This window comes from Coffea arabica, chromosome 6c (genome assembly GCF_036785885.1).
Source record: "Coffea arabica cultivar ET-39 chromosome 6c, Coffea Arabica ET-39 HiFi, whole genome shotgun sequence".
Lineage (NCBI taxonomy): Eukaryota > Viridiplantae > Streptophyta > Magnoliopsida > Gentianales > Rubiaceae > Coffea > Coffea arabica.
The window spans coordinates 57,788,070-57,805,227 of NC_092320.1; the positions used below are offsets into that span (position 1 = coordinate 57,788,070).

A 17,158-nucleotide genomic window follows, 5' to 3' on the forward strand; every position below is an offset into this window, starting at 1 on the left:
GCCAACTGTTATCTTTTCACAGGTAGCTGTGGAAGTTTTGGCTATTCCGTATCAATTTGCATTGGTTGGCAAATTCTCCAGAGGCAGACCAAAGATGGAGAAGGTGCGCAAGTTTTTCTTGTCACTAGATCTATGAGAGAAACCCACGGTGGGCCTTCTTGACGCGAGGCATGTTTTGATTCAGCTTCACAACGAGGCAGATTTTCATCAAATATGGTTCAGGAGGATATGGTATGTGTCTTCCGTCCCTATGAGAGTCTTCAATTGGACAACAGTTTTTCAGTCGATAGAGAATCATCGGTTGTCGCTATGTGGTTCCAATTACCTAAACTTCCATTTCATTTTTTCAATAAAGAGGTGATGTTCCAGATCATGTCCATTGTGGGAATACTGTTGCTGGTTGATGTGGCTACCCTAGCTGTGTCGAGACCAAGCGTGGCATGGGGGTGTGTGGAAGTGGATCTATTGAAATCAATGCCGGTGAGGGTATGGATTGGGAATGGCAACAATACGTGTTTTTGGCAGGAGCTGGTGGTTTAAAATCCTCTTAAATATTGCTCTCATTGCTTCTGCCAAGGACATGATGAGAAGACATGCCATGTTTTGAAACTTGAGTTACGGAATTCCACAGGCCAGCACGCCAAGTTAGAGGATACAACTAGAAAAGTGGAGTTTCGTTAGAAGGAGTCAGCTGCCACAGATGACCATAGCAAGGTGCTAGCGAAAATAATTGGGAAGACGTCTACCTTGCAGCTACAGATGGCTGCGGCTGAGCCTCAGGCAGGACCGATACTTACGGACCTTGTTCCTATCAGCACGAAGGATAATGTGGGAGGGTACTCCAATGAGAGTCTTGATGGGGTAGTTATGCGACCACCTACTATAGATACGTATCCAGATTTGGCTATGGGAAGAGTGTCGTGGCTGACAGTCAGGCAATGGCCGCCCTGGAAGAGACAAGCGAAGGGGAGGTGACTGCCCTGCCTGGGACTGGTGGGGGGAGCATCAAACCTAGTGGAAAGGGGATGGCAAAGGAGGCTAGTGGGGTGCAAGCAGAAGGGCGGACAGCAAGGGATTTAGCTGACGCAGGGATGGCTGAGGAACTACAGGAAACTCAGCGACGGGTGGGAAATTTATCCCCTAGGGGCGGATGTCACAGGAATGCAATTTGTGGGGAGGCGTCGCCGCTGGAAACATTGCATATAGATCCGGTAGTGATCTCTGGCAGCCATGCGTAGGAGAAAATGGGATTCAAGGAGATGTCCTTTGCAAAGTCGCGAGGTATTTGTGCTGGTTTCCCTTCTGATGGAACTCTAAGATCTATGGTTAATGCATCAACAAATTCCTTCTCTGTATTATCTGATGATTAAGTTGCTTTTCTGGAATGTAAGGGGTGTGGCTCGAGCTTCTAATTTAAAAAGACTTAGGAAACTTATTAAACTGTACTCATTACAATTGGTGGTAATTGTTGAACTAAAGACAGGGTTGGAGAATATTACTGATATTAAACTAAAGTTAGGGATGGACTATTGCATAACCAATCAATGGGGTTCTGTTTGGGTGTTTTACCGGTCTTTCTTTAACTGTTAGAGTATCGGAAAGTCGCCCCAACATTTAACTATTCAAGTACAATCTCACTTATTTCCAACTTCCATTAGTTTGTCATGTATACATGCTAAGCGCACGGACCAAGAAAAGGATTTCAATGTGATTACGAATGAGGGGGAAAAAAGGGGCAGTTTGCCATTCAAACCGATGGAAGGATTGTATTTCTTGAATTTCATGTCAGTGGCGAGAGTGATTGATGCAAGGTACTCTGGGTCGAGGTATACCTGGTGTAATAATCGATCAAGCACAGCTCGGATTTGGAAGCGCCTTGACAGACTACTAATAAGTGAGCTAGCTTTGGAGATAAAGCAAGAAGTCATGGTCCAGCATTTGGGGGCGAGATCCATTGGATCACTCCCCGTTACTACTCTCAGGGGTTACGAGGTTGGACAATAAACCCAGGCCATTTTCGCTTTTTGAATGTTGGGGGTGGTTAAAGATTGCTAGTCTCAATCGGTCAGTGGGTCTCCCCTGCATATACTGGCAACAAAGCTTCAGAATGTTAAACAATTTCTCAAACAATGGTCTAAGAATTCATTTGGTGATATTTTTGAGGTAGCTCGATGCACAAAGCGCGAGGTAGTGGATGCCGAGCTGAAATACGACCTGAATCTCACGGATCAACTGTGCTGTGAGCTGCATCATGCCCGAGCGTGGCTGTAGTGCACACTGACACTCAAGGAGGGTTTTTTAAGGCAGAAAGTATGGGTGAAGTGGCTTTTGGACGGGGACAGGAACTCCAAATTCTTTCACTCAGTGGTAGTGAAAAAGAGACGTCAGGCGGTGATTGATCGGATTAGGAAGGCGGATGGAGAGTGAATCGAGGAGGAACCATAGATTGGTGATGCGACCGTGAGCTTCTTCCAGGAACTTTTCACGGCAGAAAGAGGCTCAACATCCACTGAAATTTTGAAGTTCATTCCGAAACTGGCCACTGCCCAGGACAATTCACGGTTAACGGTGATTCCTTCTCATCAAGAAGTCAAGGACACAGTCTTTGTACTGGATGAGGACAGCGCAGTGGGCCCGGATGGATTCACAGGGAAATTCTTCACCTTTGCATAGGAGATGGTAGCCACGGATGTGTACATGGAGGTAGTGAGCTTTTTCTGCGTTGCTGAGCTCCCTCGAAGTATCATGGCTACGTCAATTGTTCTACTGCCAAAGGTGGAAAACCCACAAGACTTCATTTAGTTTCGGCCCATAAGCCTATGCAATTTTGCTAACAAAATCATCTCCAAGCTTCTATCGGAGAGATTGGCTAAGATATTACCCCAGATCATATCTCCACAGCAGAGCGATTTTATGTAACAGCGACAAATTGCAGATAATTTTTTGCTGGCTTAGGAGTTACTAACAGATGTCAAGAAGACAAATCGAGGTGGTAATGTAGTGATTAAGTTAGACATGATGAAAGCGCACGATAAAGTCTCATGGTATTTTCTTCTGCAAGTGCTTCGTCCCTTCGGGTCCAGTGAGACCTGGATAGGCATGATATGACGCCTAATCTCTAATGCCTGGTTTTCGGTATTGGTTAATGGCTCTCCATAAGATTTTTTCAAGTCTTCACAGGGTTTACGACAAGGGGATCACATATCGCCCGCCTTATTCGTTATTAGAGCAAAAGTGCTATCTCGAACCCTAAATAATTTAGTCACACAGAGGCGATTCACCCCTTTTAAAGTACCTCATCGTTGCCCTATAGTATCATACTTGGCGTATGCTGATGATGTTATCATATTCTCCAGTGATTTGAGATCTTCTCTAAAATTGATTAAAAGGGTACTGGAGGAATATAGTGTTGCATCGGGCCAGTGGATCAATCCCCAAAAAAGCTGCTTCTTGACTCATCCGCGGTTTCCATCACCGAGGGCAGTATTGATTGGACAGGCACTTGGGTTTCCAAAGCGAGCTTTCCCGATACAATACGTAGGATGTCTATTGTACGTAGGAAGGCGAAAAAATGTTTACTTTGCAGATATATATAATGCGGTGGTTGCTCATATCCTGTCATGGAAGAATCAGGTTTTGTCAGCTGGAGGTAGTGTGGTATTGATTAAGAGTGTGTTATCCTCAATGTCGAATCATTTGCTCGCAGCTTCTCCTCCTCCAAAGGGGATACTCGTGGCATTGGAGAAGTTATTTGCAAATTTCTTGTGGGGGTCGTCTGATTTTGGTACTAAATTCCACTGGATACGGTGGGAGGATTTGTGTCGGCCGCAGGAAGAGGGGGTATTGGTCTGCGCAGTATTAAGGAGGTCTACAACTCATTCTCGATTAAACTTTGGTGGAAATTTAGACAATAGCAATCGCTATGAGAAGAGTTCATGTTAAGAAAATATTGTGCGGGGTTGCATCCTTGTCTAGCTGAGGATAGCCATTGGAGTTCCCATACATGGAGGTGGATGGTTGCGGTACAGCAAGTAGGGGAGGACCACATTAGCTGGATCGTACAGCAAGGATCGATGGATTTTTGGCATGACAACTGGATGGGATCAGGAGTCTTATGCAAAAAGGTGGAGATCTTCCATGACCATTTGGTGGCTGATTTTGTCGATCGGGGGGGGGGGGGCTAGAATATCACCATGCTTAATCAGTATTTGGATGAAACTCTAGTAGGGCGTGTTCTAGAGGTTGCACCCCCATCCTTTCGGGGCAATGATAGAATGGTTTGGATCTTGACAAATTTTGTCACCTTTTCCACATCATCGGCCTACTCACTTGTCGAACGGGTTACTAATAGCTCATGGCTTTCAGCCTTTGTCTGGCAGCAGTCTTCCAATTAAAATCTCTTTCTTTATGCTGCGACAGCTGTAGGGCGGGCTCTCTCTTACGGACTAATTGAGGAGATTTGGGATAAGCGGCCCCTCTAGGTGTAGGTGTTGCCAGGATCCACGGGAGGAGGGCCTAAATCATGTTTTTTGTTCAGGAGAAGGGGCAAGATTGGTTTGGCATCATTTCAAGATTAATGCTAGTGAAATGAGAGAGGTGAATACGGTGCGACATATGGTATGGTTTTGGTGGTTAAGGAGAGGGGATAACATATATTTGAAGTTTTTGAATAGTGTTCTCCCATCGGTGATTTGCTAAGAATTATGTAGGACAAGGAACAGGGGGGGTTTTTGAAGGACACGGAATGAGCGTCAAGGAGACTATGAGTCGGATAGTCCAACTACTAAGTGGCATCTTTCATGTACAGTTCACAAGGATTCAGAAGGGATGCTTCGAGAGTTGGTTAACTGACAAAAGAGGTTGATCATTTAGTTGGTCAGCTGGGTATCCCCGCAGGGGGGTACAAGTTAAATTCGGATAGGTGTTCTCGGGGGAACTCAGGATTGAGTGGAAGAGGTGGTCTAGTGCGTGATTGTCTAGGTAATTTTGTATTTGGTTACTCTGAGCACTTTGGGACGATGACTAGTCTGCATGCGGAGCTTCGAGTGCTGCTACTTGGCGTTAGATACTGTATTGCTCAAGGATATTTGGAGTTACACTTAGAGCCGGATTCTCTTACCCTTATTCGGATCGTGCAAGGGGTTATTACTTGCCCATGGCGGTTGCAAAGGGAGCTGGATGAGTTGTTTATGTTTAAACAACATTTTCAAATGATTTCACATTGTTACAGGGAAGCGAATGCTCCAGCTGACCATCTTGCAAATTTGGGTGCTGATTCTAAGTCAGGTGTTTAATAGGTTTTCAGATCTACCACGGTTGGTCAGGGGGGATATTAGAATGGATAAATTAGGGTTTCCATCATTTCGTAGACAGGTAATTGGTTATCTGTGAATGTATCCAGCCAGTGTAAGCATGATTACAACATTAATGGAAAGTTCAAATTTTTCAAAAAAAAAAAAATGGACAAAAGCACTCTTCATGTCCGGTTGGCCATTGTATTGCATGGAGTGAGATGTGATGGTACATGAAGTATCTAAATAATTTTGGGATATGATGTATGTGAAAAAAAACTATTTTTTGGAATATTATTTATATATCAATTATTTTTGGTACTTTTTTCTTTACTCTTTACTTTGTTCTATTTTACATTTTTCTTATTCTTTTCTATCTTGTATGACTAGTTATTTTAATTTTTTAGTATTATTATTCGTATAGTATTTTTAATGAACTTCAACTTATTCTCTTTTCATCTCTTTTCTATGTTCAATTATTAGTAGTAACAATAATTGCAAAGCATATTTTGTATGGTATTCAAATTATTTAGGTACATCTAAAACAAATGAGCTCATAACAAATCTAATTATTAATAGTAAAGTGGCAATTAATAAGATTAAAATAAAAACAAAAATATTAGTAGCAGTATATTATTCGTTAACGACACTTTTTTAGAAATTTTTTACTCATTTGAGAAGATAAAATTTTTGTACTTTTTGTTTTCTTTTTGGACAACAAAATTATTCTAAATAATATTTTGCTTGCATTACAAACACAATTTGCAATCAACTTTTTATTTTTTCAATCATCTTTTTTTTTTTTTACATACACCACATCCCAAAAAATACTATAATAGTTATTTCAAATAATTTTCTTCTTGGATTGTGAATAGTCCATGAAGTGCATAGAGGTGCTATTCTTCCACCCCTACATCTTGAGTAGAAGTTTGTTGCTTCATATGCATTGCTTGAGCTACAACTGTTAGGATTGTGCTCCATGTGTGTAGAAGACTATGTAGCATCTGTGAAGAAAAGGAAATAAAGGATGTGATGAAGATGATAATAAATGAGCAGAATGGACAAGTGACGGTAGGTGGAGATAGCCATTTATACTCATTTGGAAGGAAGGCAATTTTGTCAGGAAATTTCAACAGACAGAGCTTGCAAGACACGCACTTTGTTTGACCATGAAATTTGTGAATGATAGTTTTCTTAGGGTGCAAAGTGCCTATAAACATACTGTGGGATGTATTGTGCAATAGTTATAAAAGTTCATGGCAGTTTTTTGCATTTAACCTTTATTTTTATCTTTTGCACAAGAACTGTATTGATCAAAACTTTAAAACATGGAGGTTTTTGATTTAATGGGAATTAGGTTGTTTGTTAGAAAGAAGCTGAAAAATGGACTAGAGAAAGGTGGAGGCGGTTTGGGATGTAAAGATTGGTAGTTAATGGAAATTTTGTTTTGAGAAAGCATTGAGGTTGAATTTCTTTGAAATATTAGTGTCTGTTTAGGGTGAGAGTTTTGGGGCAAGGTGAAGAGCCCTGGTTGGGATTTTTTGGCTGCTGGATTGGTTTGATTATATTGGATCGAATTTGGTTTTTCTATATCGGCAGAAGTGTGGGCCTTCCAACCTACTTACTTTAATCCTTAAAGGATTCCCTTGATTGGGAATATATTATAATTAAGATTTAATCTTAGCAATTAGGAGTGATCTTTACCTATAACTATCCATTTAATAATAGAAGAAAAGGGCAGCTTCCACACCCCATTAAAAAAAATATGCAAGCTTAAGTTGGGGAAGCGCCTGAGCACCTATGAAGCTTGGGTTGACAATTGGATATCCAGCACTGAAAACCGTCTTTACATTGGATGGTTTGGTCTTTTAATGATTTGTAGGTTGTTTGGAACATAAATGATTCAAGGAGTCGAGGAAGGAATTAGGAAACTTTGTTTTCTCTTTTTTTCTTTTCAATTTAAAAAGAGTAATTTAGGATATTTGAAAAAAATTTTATTCAGACTTTAAAAATCAGGAAGGTTTGTGCAATTTTAAAAATTCAAGACGAGCAACATGAAATTCTTAGAAACCACAAGGAAGGTTCTGAAATTATTCCATAATAATAAGGTTGTGGTCTGTAGTTATTAGTAGGGTGAGAAATTTTATTCAATGCAGTAGCGGGCAGGGTCAGAGCTATTTACATTTGAGGGTGGGTAATTTCTCCCTCAAATTTTTAAAATTTCCTTTTATACCTTACAATTACTGTCAATTGTATTTTTATTTAGTTATAGTTTAACAGTTTGTACCCTCTCAAACTACAGAAATTGTGTATTGCACCCCCACAAACAAAATAATAGTGGGTACTTACTAAATTTTAAATTAATCAAAACCCCATTATAATAAGAAACAAGTTAAGCAAAATCCAAAAAATATGAAAGATACATGTATAAAAATTCAAATGATATGATATTAGATTGAAAGTAATATTAAAGGGATAGCCAATTATATTTATTGTATTGAAGAGATAAAAGAGCTAATTATGGGGAAAGAAGAACAAAGAAAAATACACGTAGAATATTTCTACATTACAAAAGATTTCTCAGAATATTTCTTTCTTTGCTAAATTTGAATTATGTTGTACTATTACTTCTTTATTTGGTTGATTTATTAACTCACTCTCTGATGATTTGTAATTGTATAACTTATTTGGATATTAAATACATTGCAATTTAATACTCACTGATTGTGCATATAAATTTTGTAAAACGCAAATACTAGTTATTCAACTAACTAATAAAACAAGAAGAAATGCTAATTCTAATTTTGCTTTTCAAGAAAACATTTCTTAAGATTAGTCGCATTATGCTAACTATCAATAAGTAGTACAATATATTACCCATCATATAAGAAATTAGGCGTTTTCGCATCTTGTAGTTGTCCATACCATCAAGATAGTTGTTTTGAGCCTTGACCAATTCCAACTACCATCAATATTGTTGGCTCTCAATTCAATCCTTATATTGCCCAACAATAAACATTTGTCCCTCGTGATTTTGGTCATGACTCCACCATTTTGGTCTGTGACTCCGCCATGCTTTGTTTCACTTACGAGTTACAAAGGAGGAAACAAAGAAAGGAAAAACAAAAAAATTCCTCATCCTTTTGTTTTTTATGTATGCATACGTACAATCGTGCCATTCCTTGGAAATTTGCTCATACCATACTATTGTGCTATTTTCTCTGAAATTTTCAACAATCATGCGAGCAGTAAGAAACTATTTCTAAAGAAATGGCACTATCAAAGATATATTGACTTATATATTATAATCATGCTGAAGCTACAAGGAAGATTACTTGACAAAGAAACGTTGGGGAAGAATAATTTTATCTGAACGACTTTTTTAGTGGCATATATTATGTCTTGCACACAGGCAATTAAAATTTGAATATGGAAGTTGAAGATTAATACCTAATTACTCCGTGTGCTTTTGAATTAAAAGGATGAAAATTTTGTTTCCAAGAATGGCATTTACACAAGGAGGCGTCACCTAATATTTACATCCGGCTACAATATTTCAGTTTTACTCTAATAGTATCTCGAGGCATCCTTTTAGAGCAAAACTAGAGAAAGTGTTTTTTTTATATATAAAATATCATCATTCATTAAATCTGTACTATATAATAGAAATTACATCAACTATACACGAATACAAATAGATTTGAAGAACAAAATTAGATACTACAGATGTTAAAAGTCAAGAGAATATTATACTGTGAAATTCAGAAAATCTTTCAAAGATAAAGGGCTTGTAGTCCCATGATCATCTATGTATGCTTCCAATTGCACCACTTACTTTCTCCTAAATCTGCTAATAAACTAATTCAAATCCAAATGTTAATGTGAAATCTGACAAGATTAATTAAGAAATCTCAATTTGACAATAAAATCTGAGAAAATTTAGATCAATAAGAGAAATATAAACTAACAAAACTCTCATTAGAAATTCTTAGAATAGAAGAGACTTCGTTAGAAAACTCTACCAGAGAAAGTGTCTGTTTCTTGTTATAAATGTTTCACGCAACTTGATAATTTGACTCTCATTTATTATAACAGCCTGATGTGTGTTGCGTATTGGTGTAGTGTGAACATTACTATGGATGCAAAGTTTGATTTGGTAGAGCTAATATAATACATGCGTTGATCGAAATCAAGGACATTATACCATTAGTCAACTATCCAAACTTATTACTAATTAGCGTACAGGTTTGGTGTAGTTGGCAGGCTACCTCTAATATTATATTGTCTGCGACTTTGTCTCCCGAAGATAATCGAGACGGGATCAAATAAAAGTTATTATATCAGGGTTAAGAACTATTTCCAATTATTTACCAAACTAGGTTTTCAAGATTACCAGTGATATGACTTATACTATACTATACTATTTCTTTTTTCTTTTTCTTTTGCACTGGAGAGCTAAAATCTATAATGACGTAACCAAACTCTTAGAGTCAGAATCAACTAATCAAAAAAAAAATATTCAAAGTTCCAAAAAGTCTAATACATGAAAAAGTTACACAAGATTTTTTTTCCATCTCTCTCCACACCTTTTCCACCTCCAATTGGCGGACATGATATTTGAACCCTGAATCTAACAGTAGAAAAGATTTTGAGTGCAGTGAGTAGACTAATCTCACAAACAATCATCAAAACAAGATTCTTCAGTGGTAAGCCTTCAAGTAATTGATGAAATAAGCACCAGATCTCACAAGATCTTTCTCAAGAAACAACATTTTAAAGAGTTTTTCCTGTAGTTTAATTTTTAGTAACAAGTAATGGCATATTTTACGAACACAAGGCGTTTGAAGAAGGGAAAGACATTGAACTAAAGTAATTACGTGCAATAAACCATGAAAATTAGGGGCTGAAATTAGAAAACGATTCTTTCGAAGGAAGACAAAAGTATGCGTTAATCCTTAACAGGACACTGACAGCGATTTAGAATAACACTATTGACAGGTTGTCAGCCTGTGCAATAATGAAACCTGCTCAAACTAAAAGTGATTTCTGTAGATAGCGGTAAGCAGGGTTGAATCCACAGGGATTGGGAGTAATTGTTCCTTTTCAAATTCACAGTGACAAGGGGGTGTTTTTATATCAGGAGTGACAATTTAAACAATTCAACTAAAAGTAAAATAATAAAAATAAAATAGCCAACTAAAAATTAAATAACAAATTACTAAAATCAAATGAGTGATAACTAAGGCTCTAGCCAAGAAATAACTTCAGCAATGGTGCACCTAATTGATCATTTAAACAAAGGCAATTCCAATTATTTATCAATAAATAGGTTATAACTACCAAACAAGCGATGGCAGTCAATCCCTCCTTACTGTGTCGGTGATCAAGGTACGCCCGTTAATCACTGCTCTAATTGTGAAATAATCCTAGGTACGCCCGTAGAATTTAATTCCCCAATTACCTTACGTATTAGAGGAGCCCTATTCTAACCAAATAACGCACTATCAGGGTTATTTTAGGTTAGCCCGCGTATTCCCCTGACACAAACCCAATCATGCCATTTATCACTATTTTGAAACAATTAAACAATTACGGATTTAACTTCCCAATTGACAATAGATTATCAAATTAACTGATTATCCGAATCCAAGACAATCAATTAATTAAACAATCATAAGCACTGTAACCAGGGAATATGCGAATACCAATAAATAAAAGAAAAAGGTAAAATTAAATCGATCTCACAATTTTAGGCGAGCCAAAGCATTCGTTGCTCCTTGACTAGGGTGAGGAGATTAATTCATATTTGGTTCGAAGAACCCATGCAAAAATGTAAACATTGCAGCGGCCATTGTCCTAATTGTTCCAGGCGTATGCGGCCAGAGAACCACCAATGACGAAAGGCTGAAAGTCAAAAAGATAAATTGCTACAGAGAATGATTTCTTTGCCTTCTTATGGGTCCTCACACACGAGAATTGAGGCTAAGGAAAAGCCTCCCTAAGAAAAGCCAACAAAAGCCACTTAAAGTAGTCCTCTCTAATTCCTATCTAATGGCTCTAGGTCTGCGGCGGCTCCTACCAGCAAGAAGAAAAACCCTTCAGCCGTCCTTCCTTCGCAGAATTTACCAAAATGGGCGTAATATCTTCTTTTCCAAAAATGCCCCTGGGCCAAGCTCTGTTATTTGGACTCTTTTCTTGTTAAATTGGCACTTGTTATCATATTTTCGTTCTACTCCCTGAAATAAATGCAAAATACTAAAAGTGAGTAGAATCCAATAATTAATCCACATCAGATCAGGTAATAAGGGGAATTAATAATAAAATAACTGATAAAATTACAACCTATCAACTATGCTGCGAAGGATGTCCAAATTTAGTTCCCCACAATTATTAACTTGGCTCATATTTTGCCCCTACCTCTTTTCATAGTCCCTCTGATAGCAAAGATGAATTATCCTCCAACTCAAATCATCAAATTTTATAATGCATCTTGAACAAAAAGAGGGATCAACTTGTTCCCAAAATTCTTCTCTCTACCTCTCCTCTTCTCCAACTTCTCTCTACTTCTTATTCTCTTCTCAAAATGCCTTCTTTTCCACGTTCCATTTTTACCTTTTTTTTAAATAAAGTCTCACCTATGATTTCTTATTGAGATTCTCTATTTCTCTAAAAAAATTCCTAGTCAGATTTTTCTAGTCCCCTAGGAGTTCTTAGTGAAAGTAGTTCTTTTTCTTTTTTGTTATTATATTTAAATTTATTTCAAATTTTGTTATCAGGTCTGCAATTCATTTGGATCTTGAGTCTATGTCAATAAATCTCACCATCATTATTCGAACTTATTAAAGCAGTTGATTAGTAGATTTAATGATTCATTGGTCTTGGTTGGGATTCTTCACCGGCGCATTCAGTGTCCGTGGCATATCCGACGAGAAGTGAGGCAGATCAGGCACTTAGTTGAGGATCCTGTTCGGTTTTCGTATTGCTACAAGGAAGCTAACAAAGTCGCTGATGTGTTAGCTAATGTGGGGATAACTCATCCTGAGCAGCAGGTCAAGGTCTATGACTGCTTTCGTATGCTTCCACGGCGGGCTCAAGGGGAAGTCCGGCTGGATAGGATAGGAATGCCTTTGGTTAGGAAAGTTGGGCATATGTAAAAGGGACTTTTAGATTATGTTGTTGCAATAAAATAAAAAATTATTCAAGAAAAAAAATAATGATTATTGCAGTGATTTAACTTATTAGAAAACATTTTCAAATTTCTTGTCTTTTTCAGATCTATTTGTAATTTTTCATTCTAGATCTGTTATTTCTTGCATTTTATCCTACCATTAGTGAAAATTTCTGTGATGTAAAATAAATTATGCTAGACAATTTTCAACAATTTCTTTAATGAAATTCACTTTTTATGCAAAAAAAAAAAATGTTCCCAAAAGATCAATCTAAGGCTAACAACAAAATTAATCATTCAAGATATTCATAAATAGAAGTAAATTTACTCAAGTAGAAATCTTGTAGGCATGTGTCTTGGCATATTAGTAGAATTTTTAGGTACTTTCATCAGTTACAGGTTCTAGGTATTTACCTAAAAAATATATATATATATCATAACTATTTTGTTAGGTGTCTTTAAGTGACAAATTGGGATTGAATGTCTCTATTTAGGTCTCAAGGGTCCAAATTGGTTCAGCCCATGTGGCCCTCTAGTTCGACCAATTGATGCTAAGAATCAGCCACTGTACTTTCAAGTTTAGTTGTATGTTCGACAACTCTGTCCCATGCTACAGCATTAATGTTTATGTCATTAAACAAACCAATTGATTATTTAGTACATACACACAACTGTTGTTCCTATACTCAATTCACCATTTTCAAGTTTACTAAATATCTTAGGTGAGCTGACGTGGTTTCTTCATGCGTGGATTGATGAAGAAAATGATCTATCAACATCCTCACTACAACTTGATCAGTAATCTATGCAAGTGTATAGCCCACTTGCTAGACGATTTCAAGTATTCACGTATATAGTAATCCTCAAATAAATCAATGTATCTTATTAAGACGGTAGGAAATTAAGCTATCTTTTGATCTATTCAAATTTTGTACCGGTCTTAATGCTATTAATCATGTCCTTGGATAAGTGATGTTTGCTGAACTTCTTATCTAGCATCTTATTCTATTCGTACATTTCCTTTTGTTTGATCTTCCACGGATATGAATGATTCAAATTTCAACGTATATCAAGTTGTTGAAAAAAAGCTCGCTATATGTGCCCTGCTATAAATTCTTATCATCCTTGATTTTTTTATTCCACGCGCTTGGTAAAATGCAAATAATGGACATGGTTAAATCTCAAGAAAAGTTAAATAGATCATAGGTAAAAAGAATTCTAAAAACTTATATTTCATCTTCCTTTACTAGATAGTCTTGGTTGTCAGAAAATAAAGCACAAGAATGTATGTATAAATTTTGGACAATGTATATATGTATGTATACATTTATATACATGTATATGTGTGTGCAAACTGTATATGTATCATGCATGCAATAGCTCAATTATCAGCATTCCATTGCTGCCGTCCTTTCTGCCTTGTGGCTTCTACATTCTAAATTGATGTACCAAAATTCGGCATGCGTCCATCGATTGTATGTGAAAATGATGTAACCGTCGATCCCGCAACCAGGAGTTTATACTTGAGCTTTGCGACATTATGCTAATGTTCATTATCTTTTCCACTAAAAGAGGTTAGAAATTGCTGGACTTAAAAATTTCAAATCTTAATGGTGTTGATGCTTTGTTTAAACTCCTTTCGTAAGCTAATTCTGACTTAGACTTTGTCTTAATTCTTTGATATTTGTAGCTTTCTCTTAACAACTCAGCGATAAGAACTTTCAACACAACTACCGATTAGGTTTTGGAAAATTGCACCATCTCTTTCTATAAATAGCTATCATCATTAACTTGTGTTCTCACAAGCATAGCTAACATAAGATATCGGAGATGGCTAAATCTCAATTTAGCTGCGCAACCTTCTTTGCCCTGCTCATCTGCTTCCTCCTCCTCGTACCAAATAGTAAGTTGTAGCTAGTCTTTAGTAAGAGAGTTTACACTTCTATAGTCTTAAATGGTGAACACATGCATAGAATGGCGTATATTTGTACATTCCCAAAGTTTTAATTATTTGTCTCTACCTCTCTCTTAGTTAGAGAACTTCGAGTAGAACAAACAGAAATGGTTGTCACTAGCAATGAATTAGAATAGTTATAAGTGTGTATCATGTATATGTACACTCACAATCAAAATTTTACGTACTAATTTGTCTTACATATGCGCCGTATGCTTTTCAATAAATGTTTTTGCTTAAAGTTTAGCCCTGTACTCTGCTTTTAAATTTTCTCTCGCGCTTTCTAATTTCTCGTGACATGTAATTATACTGCAAGTATACATGTATAGTGTTGCGAATAACAATACATGTGGCATAAAAATAGAAAATGGGATAAAGATTGACACAAAAAATGACATAGAGGAACCATGCCCTGTAATACTAACATACACCTATCCCTTAGGTGGACGGGCTAGATCCCTGATATATACCATACACTTTGGACTAACTCTAATGTTTTGCTCTCTCTTTTGCTTTGTTTCATGCAGAGATGCCAATGGCTGAAGCTTCATTTTGCAAGAGGCTTGCCAAGAACTGGTCCGGGGATTGTTCCTCTGACAGGTGCTACAATTATTGCAAGTATACAGAGCATGTTTACTCCGGAGAATGTAATTGGAATGGCAATGGTCAGCATCGTTATTATGCTTGCTACTGTGTCTACAACTGTTGAAAGCCTACTATTTTCTGCAATTTGCAACGTACTTTGTATTCAAATAAAGGCGAACAATTCACTAGAATTGCATATGTGCCGCCAATAGTTGTTGTTCCTATGTCAGTTGCTAATAACGTACGGTGCTGTCTGTGTTATCATTGAAAAATCACTGCTCAGTGATAACTTAATCAGTCTATCCATGTGTGTCTGTTGCGATCTGTCTTGTATTCATTTAAATATAAATGGACTACCTCTGTCCAAGTATAAGGGTCATCTTCTGTGATTTCAACTTGTTATGAGTACATGTGATTATTATGTTTGGACTCTGATAAACACCAAAAATATCTGCTAAAGAATTGGATGCAAAAAAAAAAGTCTAATGAAAAAAAAGAAAGAAAGTCATATGCACAACCAATATTCTCCATGAAAAACAAAAAATAAACACTGATTGAAATATAAAAATTGGCCTTGAAAATCTTGCACTCCCTATGTGCCATATTTGAGGTTTTTTTTTTTGTTTTTTGAAAATCAAACTTTTTAAGAAAAAAATGTAATTATTAAGTTTGAATGTACTGATTTTGGATGAACCTTAAACATGGCCCTCACATGGAGTGTAGTGGCACGCAAAAGGTAATTTTTTCAAATGGTAAAATGGAAAGTTGTGTTGATTTTGAAAAGATGACCCTTTGTTTGGAATATCCAAAAGGTGAAAACATGACACTAAAAAAGGATGGTTATTTTACCATTTTACTGTTTTATTTTCCTTTTTATTTTTTTTTGAAGGTTTCCGTTGACTCTGGCTTAGCTTCCTTTAGTTTAGTTGAATAGAAAACCGAAGACCATGTACTTTATTTGTTTTCCATTAATTGACATCACTAGGGTGGGACACAATATAAAAATTCATAATTTTTTCAAAGAGTGAGTTTGTAGGAGTTTTTGGTGAGGCACGGGCCCCAAGTGTAATTTTTTTTAAAAACTGGAAGTTGGGAAAATGTAAGGGAATAATAAATATTACTGCATGCTAAAGAAATACAAAATAAAAATTAATCAAAGCCATAAATAGGTATAATTATTCTATAATTAAAAGATTGTATTGTCTTGGTTATAGGGACTGTTTTCATTTTCTTTTACATCTAGATTTTAGATTTTTTTTTTAAACCAAAAAGGTCAAAATCTAGAATATACCTAGGACTTAACTTAATTGATTCTGATTTTTTTTCTCCATAATTACATTCTATGATCAACTATTGCAAAATTTACAACAAACAAGAATAGGCTAAAAGAAGCATGAATACCAAAAAAATAAAATGCGGAAAAATTTTCTATATTGGGAATAAAAGTTGAAACATCTTAACTGACTCCATAAAGTTTTGATTCCAAATTACTCCCTAAAAAGATGCTTATCTTAAGTGAATATCAGCTCATAACAATAGGTAACATTGAAGATGTGCGATTGGTTTTATTAGAACAAATTCATGTTGATGTTCAATGGATTCCTAGAGAAGCAAATAAGGTTACACATACTTTAGCAAACTATGCTAAATCTACCAACTAACTGAATCTTTTTGGAATTCCCCCTGACTTTGTCAAATAAATTGTGTTGTATGATTTCCGGCTAACTTATTAATAACATTGGTTTTGCATTTTCTATATATATATACACACACACGCAATCCTCCCCACATATATATTCCGTGTAGATATGGGTCTTTATGAAATTATTGAAATTGTTATGGCCAGGCTGAATTCCTAATTTCAACCTAAGCTGATATCATATCCTATCCAATGAAGGAAAAAAAATCCTGAAAATGACAATAGCTGACTTATGAATTAATGAAAGAACACTTAAGAAATTAATTAATCTCCACCAAAATTAATGACGTGGAATCTATATTAATTTTTGTAAAGAATTCAATCCTGTGTTTTTGTAATGAGAAAGCAACAATAGCTGACTTATTCATATGTTGTACGGATATTCTTGAGAAATGCTTGTTGCTTTACTGGCCAAAAGTCAATGTTATTAGTAAAATCCCAAAGAGTCTTTTGGCTGAACA

The 17,158-nt window shown here is 36.4% G+C and overlaps 1 protein-coding gene and 1 long non-coding RNA gene across 2 annotated transcripts; both read left to right on the top strand.

Moving 5' to 3' along the window:
* Positions 1-2,676: 2,676 nt before the first annotated feature.
* LOC113693344 (uncharacterized) lies at positions 2,677-3,942 on the top strand. Its single transcript, XM_027211898.1, has 3 exons — positions 2,677-2,775; positions 2,956-3,044; positions 3,357-3,942. Exons 1-3 carry the CDS (start codon positions 2,677-2,679, stop codon positions 3,940-3,942), a joined length of 774 nt encoding a protein of 257 aa, XP_027067699.1.
* A 10,138-nt stretch (positions 3,943-14,080) lies between these two features.
* On the top strand, positions 14,081-15,387 carry LOC113691462 (uncharacterized). Its single transcript, XR_011816235.1, has 2 exons — positions 14,081-14,362; positions 14,941-15,387. It is a non-coding gene; the product is annotated as an uncharacterized lncRNA (long non-coding RNA).
* Positions 15,388-17,158: the final 1,771 nt, after the last annotated feature.